The sequence below is a fragment of the Gouania willdenowi genome, chromosome 16 (genome assembly GCF_900634775.1).
Source record: "Gouania willdenowi chromosome 16, fGouWil2.1, whole genome shotgun sequence".
NCBI lineage: Eukaryota > Metazoa > Chordata > Actinopteri > Blenniiformes > Gobiesocidae > Gouania > Gouania willdenowi.
The window spans coordinates 13440623-13453266 of record NC_041059.1 but is presented as its reverse complement, the minus strand read 5'-3'; the positions used below and the strand labels follow the sequence as shown (position 1 = coordinate 13453266).

At 41.6% G+C, this 12644-nt stretch overlaps 1 protein-coding gene across 2 annotated transcripts in view; it reads left to right on the top strand.

The window, feature by feature from the left end:
- LOC114478379 (circadian-associated transcriptional repressor-like) overlaps positions 1–9706 on the top strand; it is a 61880-nt gene extending 52174 nt beyond the window's left edge. Inside the window, exons 1-6 of one of the 2 annotated variants that reach the window (XM_028471423.1) lie at positions 3876–4163; positions 5531–5880; positions 5976–6051; positions 6399–6477; positions 7315–7498; positions 7593–9706. In XM_028471423.1, the coding sequence (XP_028327224.1) occupies positions 5533–5880; positions 5976–6051; positions 6399–6477; positions 7315–7498; positions 7593–8198 (1293 nt within the window). In that variant the 5' untranslated portion in view covers positions 3876–4163; positions 5531–5532 and the 3' untranslated portion in view covers positions 8199–9706. Of the gene's footprint in view, positions 1–3875; positions 4164–5530; positions 5881–5975; positions 6052–6398; positions 6478–7314; positions 7499–7592 lie in introns of those variants that run through there. The other variant, XM_028471425.1, reaches the window with a different exon arrangement.
- The last annotated feature ends 2938 nt before the right edge of the window (positions 9707–12644 follow it).

Sequence of the window (12644 nt, the reverse complement as noted above, 5' to 3'; positions counted from 1 at the left end):
GAAATGAATCCCTTTTTATTTTGCCTTTAAATAAACCTTGCTGTAAGCACTAATACTATATTCATATTTAAAATCAATTTGTTACTATTGGCTAAGCCTTTTTTTTTTTTTTGCATTTTCTGTTTAAAGCGACACCAGGGAATAAGATGGCTGGCATAGTCAGCTTCAGTTTAGAATTGACTTGCTGTGTCCTGGTTTGTACTTGAAACATAATATGTCTGTCTGGGTCTAAACCGTTCACTCTGCCTTCCTTCTGACAGATAAGATTTCCGTTGTGGCGTCTCTTTCTCACCACACCTGTTCGTTTGGCGTATGGGAATTACACATGCTCTCACTACCTGAAAGTTCACATTTTTCCAGGGGAATACTTATGTATACACCATTTTTAGACAAATCTTATTCACCTAAACATTACGCCTAAAGTATTGTTTTTAAAAGAAAGAAATTCTCACTCACTCCCGGCCAAAATCAAAACCACATGTTGAGCTGCGAGTCACTTAAGGACATGTATGCTTACACACGTTACTGAAACCATACTAAAGCTTCATAAGCAAAATAATAAATAAAATCTTATGCACAAAAGGCCATGATTATCAGTCCTGGTGAGTAATGCCCTGATGAATACATTTCAGACCCATTTGACAAACTGAACTTTGACCCACTTCATTGAGAAACACCCCATCACAGGACCATGGGCTCGGCTATATCCGCTCTTATTGGATCCTCAAGCATGTCAATACTCAGGACAATAATGAAATGAGGATGGTGAGTGCAGAAAAACACGGAAGCTCGGTAGGGGGATGGGTGTCTGGGGGATGGGAGAAGATGAAAATAGAGGGGGTGGTCTTCAGCACGCATGAACTCAGAGTAGGTTCACTAGGTTCATGTGTTGCAGAGGAATGCTGTGGGGGGTGGAAAGCCTTTTCAACCAGGTTACTGTTAAGTATACAAACGCAAGACCTTTCTGATGGTTCACCAGCACCAACGGTTGACTATCATTGTGTCTTCACAATAAAAGGTGGTTGTTTGCTGACCTTGTGTTGAGGTCATAATTGGTATTGTGCATGCTTACCACCACTCATAAACATGGCTTGTCAGTCAAGCAAATAACACATCCTGGTGTGGGTCTACTGAGGGGAAGAGGTTACTGGGTTTACACACTGTTTGCACGTATGCTGTATGTATAGTGGGGGAAGGGCCGATCCTTCATCCCTGACTCTACCATGCAAGGCTTAGAAGCATGCACTATAGTCCTCGTACTTTACTCTGAGATCTTATGTGGAAAAAATGTCAGCAAATACTGCAACACGTCTGCCTTAAAATGAATATCATAGAGAAGAAAATGTGTTGAATGTTAATGTTTGACAGATACAAATGTTTGTGACGGTTAACCCTGAAATTCAGGACCTCAAGTGGAGGTCATTGGGTTCCACCCATAGCATGGTTGAAGGTGAGTGGATGACAGCTTGGAGGTTATGGTTGAAACTCTGAATGTGTCCTGGTTTGAGTAACACTAAACTCAAAATCCTGATGGCACAAAGAGAAAAAGACATGAATATTAAAATTATTCAGCATGAGCACTAATCACAGGAAGATGTGTGCAAAAACAAAATGAGTTGCTAAGCATGTTTAACGGGTTACCATGCAAAGAAAGTGAAGGGGAAAAAACCTTTATTTACATTTCAACTGCCACTGCACAAGACACACTTAGTTGAAACAACATACCAGCATAGCATTGGTTATAGAGTTGCAAGTAAAAAATACTGTTGGAATAGCAGTTTGACCCATTGAAAATCTACATAATAATCACTTGTCCCTTGGTTATAAAAGCAGCACCACATATCTAAGGTTGCCATTCATCTTTACATGATCAGCGTGCACTCATTTCTCATGTTTATCCTGGATGAATATCACCAGAAAGGTTGAAATGAAGAGGATAAAGATGTGTATAGTAGCGTCATTGCATGAATTATTGAATTGAACAGAGGAACAGTTGAAGTTGCCTAGAGACAGAGTGTGTTGCCAGTATTGTATGTGAAAGAGCATAATCTCACTACAAGGCCACGTGGTGATAATTCTAGTCAAGTGTGGCTGATCCTCGCATACAAATAGGGTCAGCTCTAATTCATGTTTATTACTAATGCTATGTTCAACGACACACACACACAGATTTATGCACAACTTTTGAGTCAACTGGGATTTACAAAGAAACAAAAACAAAAAACAAACCTTTTTAGTTTTAAGTCCCACGTTTAATCATTTTCTTTGACCATTTTGACTTTTTTGTGATGTCTTGTTTTGTTTTGTTTTCCTCTAATCCCTTCCATGGTATTTGGTTACATATGATTTCAGACCAGATGTCCTCTCTGACCTCATGGGCCCCTTTGCCTTGGCTACGTGTAGCCTCACAAGAACTCATTAGAGTAGACTTTAAATACCAACAGTCTGTAGGTATATAGTCTCATCTGCTTCTTTCTAGAGCTAAATACTTCTCATGCATTTGTTTCATTCCCCTCTTTAAATAGATTATTATGAAAAGAAATTACATTTTTACTGTCTAACAGTGTTTTTGTTGTTGTTGTTTTTTACTTCAGGTTATAGAGAAAAGCTGTATCATATGACTTTACATCTTTGCATTCCAAATGTCCATAAAAAGATACGGTTGACCTCTGAGTGTCACATTGTTAAAATATCTGCTGCGCAATTGAACTTAAAGAAAAATCTACATTTGATAGAAACATTTTAATTTTGCCTAAACATTTTAACATTTTAAAAAGTGGGGAAATAATGTTTAGTGGTTAGAAGTGGTTGACATTGTGTCCTTGACCATGACCAGCTACCCAACTTGCTTTGTGTTATTAAGAGTGTTGGCTCAGACTTGGTATAGTCATGGCCATTGTGATTCTTAGGGCTGCTGTAGCTACAGGTGTAGTTTATCTCCACCTAAGAAAAAATATTATAAACATGAGATTAGTTAGAGCACCCGTGTCAAACTAAAGGCCCGAGGGCCAAATCCGGCCCTACGGAGCAGCCAATTCAGTCCACAGGAGGAAGTTAAAATTACAGAGAAATCATGAATCTTTCAGTAAATTACCAATAAATATTCAGATGTAAACATCACAGTTCTTCCAAATTCACAAATGTTATTCATCTTCACAATATCTGCTGGGCTCACAGTTTCACCATGCTTACATCATATGACTACTGTCATTTTTAATCACAAATTTTGGAAAGACCTCTAAACTTTTTGAAAATCCTGCAATTTCCTCTCAAAGATGTTGACAAAATTTCCCTACAAGTTACGCAAAAGATAGTTACGCAATGTTATCAAGTTTTTTTTTAATTTATTTTATTTTAACTTTTTACAAGAATAAATCCATTCATAGCTGTCGCAAAAGGATTGCATTGTGGGAATAACCTTTGACGGCATATGCAGGCGTGGCAGGATAAATACATTTAAAAAATACCCCAATTTTTGTCACGAAAGGAAGAAATTTGGAAGTTAAAATCTTGCTGGGACTGATATTTGTCATTTGGATGGGTTGATGTAGATCTGTGTTCCGAGGTTGTTGCAATAAGGCTTTCCTTATTGCTCGTGTTTGATGCTTTTAGTGTGTATGTGGATGGAGTTGTTTGTCTATTTATTTATTTATTGGTGGCAGATCGTGCGTCTCCCAGTCGTAAAATATGTGTAGTGCGTGAAAAGTGCGCGTGTTTACACCGTTTGCAGTAGTAGTGGCTCTAGTCCTGCCCGGCACCATGCACACGGGCGACACATGAGTGGGCAGGACCGTGAAGGCTCGGATGTGCGTCCACTCACAGGCGTGAACGGGTTTGTTTCGTAGGCGCAGCAGCAGCCAATGGGAGCAGCGCAAAAGGCGGGCACGTGGATCGGAGCACATGTTGACGCTCGTAAACGGCAGTGAGAGAGAGAGAGAGAGAGAGAGAGAGAGAGAGAGAGAGAGAGCAGACACGCACACACACACACACACACACAGACCGGGCGGTGTGTGAGGGTGTGTGAGCTGCTGCCGTCGCTGAGTCTCTATGCTGCTCCGGACGTGCGGTGCGTGCTGACGGACCAGTCCGACCACAGCACAACACAAGGCGGGTTCAGCACCACCACCACTACTGCTGCTGCTTGTATCTTCAAAAAACTGACGGTGAGTGTTTTCCTCTTTGCGGCTTTTGTTTCACCAACTTGTCACGCGCGCTGAGGGGAATTTCCTGTCCCGTTTTATCTATTGCGGGTGCGCGCGCGCTGATCAAAGACTGTTAGCTAGATAATTAAATTAAACAAAACAAAAAGACAGCGTCATGTTTAACTGGTTTTTATCTGCGAGCTAATGTCATGCCACCCGGGCTTTGTGACCCGTGTGATACAGTTTGTGTTAGTGTTACTGTTGGCACCTGAGACACAGCCTCAGCCTACCTTTACAGGCTACACACACACACACACACACACACCCTCTAACACCATCACTATACACCCTGGGAACAAAATCTGACTGGGCGTGGACTCCAAAAAAAAGAAAGTATAAAGCCCAAATTGTGCTCCACAAGTAATTGATCTGGTTTAGTCATCGCTGTTAAAAAAAAAACAAAAAAAAAAAAACATTTGGGTTTCGGGATATCAATTTCAAATACTCCCAATGGCAAAGTGTGATATAAAAGAGTGGAAAGATTTCCTCCTTTCTTTGTTATTTTCACCTTTTGTCGTTTTGTTTTTAGTACTGATCCCAGGATGATTTGTTATGTTGTGTCACTGTCTTTGGGATCAGAGACCGGCAGGCCCTCATGGAACAGACAGACTATGGGGGAAAGTGGAAATTACACAGAGGGATGAGAGAGAGACACATGGCCAGAGATTCAGAATGTAAAATGTGAGTGAGTGAGGGAAGAGGAGGAGGAGGAGGAAGGCTGGTTTGGAGAGGAAGATAGAGAGAGAGAGTGTTTGGCTTGTGTGCATATCCAACGGGATGAGCTGAAAGCAGAGCAGAGATGAGAGGAATACAGAAGTTTGTGTGTGTTTGTGTGTGTGTGTGTGTGTGTGTGTGTGTGTGTGTGTGTGTGTGTGTGTGTGTGTGTGTGTGTGTGTGTGTGTGTGTGTGTGACTGCTCGAGACAGAGAGGAGGGGCGAGCGAGAGCACCGGAGGCTGTGGCAGAGAGAGAAGAGAGAGAGGGCTGAGAGACTATTCTGATTTCACTATTCCACACACTCCCATCCCCCCTCACGTTTTACTCTCTTCCAGTCTCCTCAATGGGAGCCAGACATGCTCTACCATTGTATGCCTACTGCCTTCCCTCAGTTCCTCCCAGTGCCATGCCTAAGTAGGGCACTGGTATGCCCACCATTTTTTTGTGGCCTATTCATTTTGGTTGAAAGACTGTCAACTGCACAATCTCTAGACGACAAGCTACACACGTGTTTCTCTGTCTGCTCAGCTGCCTTCAGCCACACGAATATCAACTTCAGAGCCTAATGTTCTGTATTTTTTGCAATATTAATCCTGAGCTTCTCTCCTCACAGCGATGCAGTCTCAGGGCAGCACCTCATCCCAGCCTTCCTTTGACTCCCTGAGCTCCAGCGACAGTCTTCTGTTCAGCGACTCAGAGCAGGCGGAGGATGACACAGACGTATTTCTGACTGACAGCTCGTCTTCCACCATCAACGGTGAGGCTCCCAGGGCGGCGGCCAATGGAGACGGTGCATCCGAGAGCCCCGGGTCCCAGTGGAGGTGCGAGTTCAACGCTAAAGAGGAAGAGTCGTCATCATTTCGGTCAGAGAGCGGCTGCAGAGCGGCACGTGCCAGCTTGAGTGGGAAGGATGCTGCGAGTCAGATTCCTAAATCACAGGGAGATCTGCTGTTTGCTCAGAAGGTAAAAAATAAAAAGAGTGATGGTTGAGTGTGTGTTAAGAGGAAAACCCTGCAGAGGCCTCTGTGAACTATCTTATGTCTTTCCTTCTCTGACAGTGTGCTGAGCTGCAGGGTTTTGTCAGGCCGCTGCTGGAGCTGCTGAATGGACTCAAGCAGGGCCGCTTTGACCGCGGTAAGCATCCCTCCATCACTCCCTTCAGGCATGTGGCTGTGCACGAGTTTCTGCAGTCAAGTAAAGGAAGTTGTGCATGCTGAACACAAGTTTGATCAGATCCACAGCGTCTGCCCTATAAGTCCCCGGACAGTGGCAGTGCACCTTGATGCAGTAGTCTATTGATGCAGCGACTAAAGTGCTGCGTGTGTGAAACAGCAGTCTGACGGCTGAGTCATTATCAGCTCACAAAACTTTTACCAATTACACCAGTGAAAGTGTGAACACGTGTGACTGAGACTGTGCATGTCCACATCAATTAACACTGAACGCTGACCAAGCGATTATGCTTTGCTTTGGTTCAACAGGTTTGAGCACTTTCCAGCAAAGTGTTGCCATGGATCGAATCCAAAGGATTGTGGGCGTTTTACAGAGACCCAACATTGGGTAAGAAATCAACCATACAACTTAACCCATTCCAATCACACACTCAACTTAGGTTGGGAGAGTTGATGCTGAGTAATTCACAAGCTTTTGTTAGATTGTTCATCTAGTTTCATTTTATTTATTTAAACACATTTGGCAAAGACAACATTTAAAGTGCGTTTTAGTGCAAAACTGACTACATATATATAATTGTTATTCATGAAGCAAGTAACCATGTTTGTTTATAAGTCATTAAATTCTTCTATTCGTCTGTTTTGTTCAGACCGTAGATATTCTGAGACAACAAAGAAGTTTCAGTGCAGACTTTTTCTTTTGTGTTGCTTTTAATTATTTAGGGTAAAATTGACCTTGACAAGGTGCCTGTAGTGTTAGTCTTGCATATCAAACCTAACCTCCCATTACATGTTTAATTAAGCAGTCCTCCAATTACAACATTTACAGGCAGTACGAAGAAATGGTGAATGTGGATTTGCACATAAACATATTTTGGTAACACTTACTTGAAGCTTTATACATAAGACTGACTTTATGCTGTCATTATCTGTCATTAGCATGAATACGGTGTCAAGAAAGCTTTCGTTTAGTGCTGTTCACTAAATTATAACACCTTTGGAGCTATGTTGGCATTTTTTGGGTTAGGTGGAGGGATCTAGTGGGGTTAGGGTAATGAACGACACTTAATGACAGCCTTAATAACACCTTATTCATGCTAATGACAGGTGTAACGTCATAAAAATGTCAGCCATATATATAAAACTTCAAGTAAAGTGTCACCCATATTTCTTTCCTTTTTTTGGTTTTTGTGAAATCTTAAAACTACTTTTCCCTTCATTGCAGTGAGAAGTACCTGAGCACTCTGCTGCAGGTGGAGGTGATGTTGAAGCTGTGGTTTCCTCACATTTCCACTCAGCCACAGTCTGCAGATTCCAGCACGGCTGCGTCCCCTGCTCGCTTCCTACAAGACTCGTCCAACACAACCCCGCCACACAAACACAAGGATCAGTTACACATTCCAGTTAAGGTAAGAGCGTGCACATTCCTGAAGTTTGCTTGCCCACTAACCTAACCCCAAGTTAAGGTTGATATTCACAGAATTGCTCTTGTTGGTTTTCCAGAAGCGCAGACTTAGCTGGACAGGTTCAGACTCCCCCACGCCTTCCCCAATACTTCCCAAGAGTTCTCGGGTCAGCTCCGAAGAGAAGAACACCAGACAGCTTCAAGACGAAAGGACCAGCGTGCATTTCTCTCCATCGCTGTCCTCTGACGCAAACCCATGTGTGGCAGATGTGGCCACCAACAGCCAGCAGCTGATGGATGACACAAAGGGAACAGATGGTGACGGCGAGGAAGCTGCAAAGTTCTCTAAGTACAAGGCGGGTCAAAGCTCCGAGCCAAGCCTGACGTGGGTGCACGTCGCTCCCATCCCCTCTCCACGAAAGGCCTGCCTTTCCCATGAGAGCATGCAAGCAATGCAGAGTATCAATAACGTCTCCACGCCCAGCAGGAGGGGCAGCCCCGCCACACAAGACAGCTCCATCTCCTCCACCACAACCAACAAGCACCCCAAAAATCTGAAGAAGGCAAATCGCTGTCAAAGCAAGCCTGTGTCTGGACAACCGAGTGACGGAGAGACTTCTGAGACGTCTCAGGGTCAGAGCCACGCTTCTGATGCCACACTGAAGCCTTTGTCCAGAGTCGGCCCCACCACGTTAGAAACCTGATGCACTGAACAGGCAACAAGCTGGCAGCCTTGCTTTGTTTACCACCAGGCTGAACACGGGTCTGACAGGGAGTGAGAAAGAGAATTAAAGCTTGATATTACAACGGCAATCAAAGAGAAGGAGGAAAAAGATGGTTAGATAGCAGAAAAAGAAGTTATAAGAACCCCTTCCTAGCATCGTAATAAAAAAGATGGTGATGTGTTGGAAGGAGACAAATGAAAGAATGATAATCAGAGCTGGATTAAGGTCCAGACAAATGGTGTTTGTGGTGGAAGAAAACTTGATAAACAGCTCACATGTGATTCACAGATCACAGTAGCACTGACCAACAGAGCCATCAGAAGAAGTTTGAGATAATAGTGAGTTTTCTGCATATTAAAGCAATCAATATATTTAGAGGTGGCTGTTTCTGCGGGCAGCAGATCTGAAAGACAAACTGTAACTGAAACCACTAATGTCAGTATTGAGAAGGAAAACTAATATTTTTTGGATGATGTGACTCAGTTATTCAATGAGAAAAGAGAAAACAGGGTTTTATTGGTATAGTAGGAGGTGTGTATGACTTTGACGTGTAGATATTTGTGGAGGCACACAAAAAGTGTTGCAGAAGTCATTGAAAATCTACAACTCAGTTTGAAGTGTGGCGTGCATGAGTCAGACATGGCGGGGAAACGGATGTCCAAACTCGAATGTAGTCGAAGAATTGTTTCGTGCCGGCCCAGCCGATCAATGGCACAAAGAGGAGCGACATTTTTACAATCAGAGGTTTCACAACGTACAGAAGATGTCCCCCTGCTCCCTGACTCTAAACGTGGCATTCAAGAACTCTTTTACCAACATCATCTTCATTAAAAAACAAGCAATCATGCATAGACACGATGACTCTGAAACCCTGTGGGTAATTTATTCACGTGTTGATCGGACACTACATCTATTTATTCCTTGTATTTATTTATTAGGCAGCTGATTTATTACCTGCTGTGCCCTGTGCACGGTCTGGCCTACATTTGGGAGAATGCTGTTGAACATTTCGTTTGTGTTTTTTTTTTTTTTTTTTTTTACTGCTATCATGAGACGTGGGAAGAAGAAAAAAGGACAGAGGTGAAAATTGGATTATTGGACTATTGTGCCTTTACCAAATAACGTGCGTTCTGCGAAGCATTTGGTGCTTTCAATGCATTCATACTGCGTTTTGATTGTTGGCTTACATTCACACAAAACCAGTACACCAGTACAAACATGAAAGCCTACTTGCAGACATGAGTAGTACCATGAACTATCTGCAGTGTCCAGACATCTCCACCTTCATCCAAACTGCCTACATCTCAAGCTATAACCAACAGTAATGGCTGCTATCTGTGTGTGGTGTTTAGGTGTTGCCCTCGAGGGCTTTTTTTTTTTTTTTTTTTTTGATCTGTAGATGAACAGACTGAACTGCACTTCCAGTGCTCTTGAAAACTTGAATTACAGAGAGAATATAAATGTAAGGGAGGACGTTTTGATCTGCATTAATATACCGCTGCTATTCTTCCTCTAATTCCAGATTTGGTCTTTCATGGGAGGTTCTCCGATGACTTGGAGACACAATTATGATTTACCTTTAAATGCAGGTTATGATTTTTTTTTGATTGGCTTGTATTAAAATATGTATTATATATATTCAGACAATATTTTTAAAATCGTGTGAGTGATTCATATGCTATTTACACAACTACTGATGAGGAGTGTTTGAATTGTTTTTAAAAACAAAGTAACCACATGTGAACAGCGATCCATTGGCAGCCATCATGTTCCTGCCTGTGTTAGTTAGTGAAGTGTGTGAACCCACAACTGGTTCAGGGTTGCTCTGCGTCATCTCCATCTTTTTTGCAAAACGAGCCAGATGCTGACTTTGTGATCAGATGCCCGGGGGCTTCCACCTCGCTCCTTTTTTTTTTTTTACGATTTATTGTCTTACAAGAGTAACCAATTGCACTTATTTTTTCATCGTTTATATCTTCATGTATGTTTTTTACTGCAGTAAACCCTGCTGATTATTCAGAAATAACAATGTATGGTTCATTTTAGCTGCCTTCTTGTTATACTCTCAAAGCTGACTGTAGCCCCCCCCCCTCTCCTTTTTGTCCCCTCCCCCACATACTCTCCTGATCCGCCCTCGCCTCCTCACCCTTCATCTCCCTCAATCCAGTTAGGATCTTTACTTTCCAAACTAAACTTGTCTTTCTCTCAGCACATCTTTACACAATTTTACTCTCTTGTATTTTAAAATCCCCCCCCGCCCAAAAAAAAATGCAAGAGAATCTTTTAATAAACAACACTTTTTCTCAAACTGGACGGACTGTATGTGATTTCTCAACTATTCCCCATGTTCTTGATTTGTTGTGATGAGCTTCAATAGCATGAGTTAAATTCCTGCTTTTACTAGACAGATGTTTATCTCGATGGGGTGCAGATTTACGCGCTGTACAGTTTAAAGTGTGTGTGTGGGGGGGGGGGCAGAGAACAGTAAAGGAGAGTGTCCTGGGTGTGAGACTACAGCCTCTAATCTGACTATAGAAGCAGGAGGAGGAGGGGGGGGGGGGCTGATCCTCCAACCAGCTGCTACTTCAGACCAAAGTCATCTCTGTACATATTTTGTGAGTTATTTAGTGGGATCATAACAAGTAAACATACATGCATTAGAAAGAACAGTTGGAGGAAGTCTGATCACACCACACATGAAGGTGATAAACTCCTTTTAAGAAAGTGTGTCAAATAATGAGGTTGAATCAGTATCCAGGTTTCTGTCTGATGGCATTTTTGCATGAATTCTCAATGGACAACAAGTTATAGTCAATTACATTATTCAATTACAATTACGTCTTCAATTATCCATGTTCAATTACAACTCAATTACATTGATTGTCATTTTTTTTTTCAATTACAATTTAAATTCATATTTTACCCTGACAGTCGATTACAATTATGTTCTCAACTACTAAAGTTCAATTACAATTAATCACAATTACTGAGCCTTTAATAACCCCATAAAACGTGTCCTCCTTGTGTTAGCTTTCTGTCTTTATCTCGGGTTGGTTTTTACCCATGTTTTAAGTCAGCTGTAAAAGACACTAACAACTATTATTATTATCATCTTTAGTTACCTAGGCTTCCTCCCAATCAATGAAAATATAGATTTTAATTTTGGTGTGGGTGTCTGAGCCTTTTTTGTGTCAGCATACCCCTAGATTTCAGTTATTTTAAAAATGGTAAAATGATCTTCAAGAGAACTGACAGGTAATGCTCATATGAAACATATTTTAATAATTGTAAACTGTGTGTGTAAGCCAAGAAACTGTAACAATAATAATTGTAATTGCCTAATTGATATTTAATTAAAATTACAAAGTCTATTTTCTGAACTCAATTACAAATTACGATTACAACAGAAACAGTTTTTTATGCATTTGCAATTGTAATTAGCCCCAACAGAGAGAACCTAAGAGTCCTACGGGATGTTTGTGAATGAGGGAGAAAACCGGAGGACCTTTTTGCTGTGAGTCAGGAGTGCTATCATCACTGCTGATGAAACAAATATATATGAAATGCAATATAACATGATGCAACATGTCGTAGAAGTGGAGCTGATCCGTAAGTCCGTGGTTGACCTTGTTATCTCACTGGGCGGAGAACACGGGTTCAAGGCTTCCTTGCCTGTTCTGTGTGGGGTTTGCATGTTCTCAGCAAAGCAGACGTGTTTACTCATGGTACTCTCACAGTACCATGAGTACCTCTGTCTGTGTGTGTGTTCCTCAAGTATCTCTGCAAATGAGGCTCAGATTGACCTGAGACTTTCAACATGGCTGCTGCTTGGTTTAAGGGTGTGCAACGTCGGATTTGTTTGGACTGCAATGATATCGTTGATGAATTATTTCATAAATTAGTCTTAAATGCAGTTTTGCAGAACAGCTCATAGTTGTAGGGTTTTAACGTTTATTCTCAATTAAAGAGAAATTAAAGCTCTCGAGTAAACCATCAATGAAAAAGCTACTTAACCTCCCACTTTTTTACAGCAAGACATACTTCCTACGGGCACTGCACTAGTTAAGCTAATAAATCAAACCTCAACCTAATCTGTGCTATCACTCAACAAGAAATATGCACATGATCATTTTGTGGCAAGATTTGTTGCATTTATTATGTTTTTGGTTATTTTTTTTTCAAAAAGAATCAGGGACTTTATTTCTAATGCAGAAATAGCATCATTTTTAAAGTGGTTGCTTGCTCAAAAGGTTATTAATGTCAAGACTGTACTTTTACTATACACATTTTGTGAAAATTCTTTCATTATTTTTTAAGAAAACAAAGAGAGTTTGGGAGCCTGCTCTGGAATGTGCCCTTCCTCCTTTATTTAGAAACATGGAGACCTTCAGGATTTTTCCGAGGAAACACACATTTTGGTGAGGG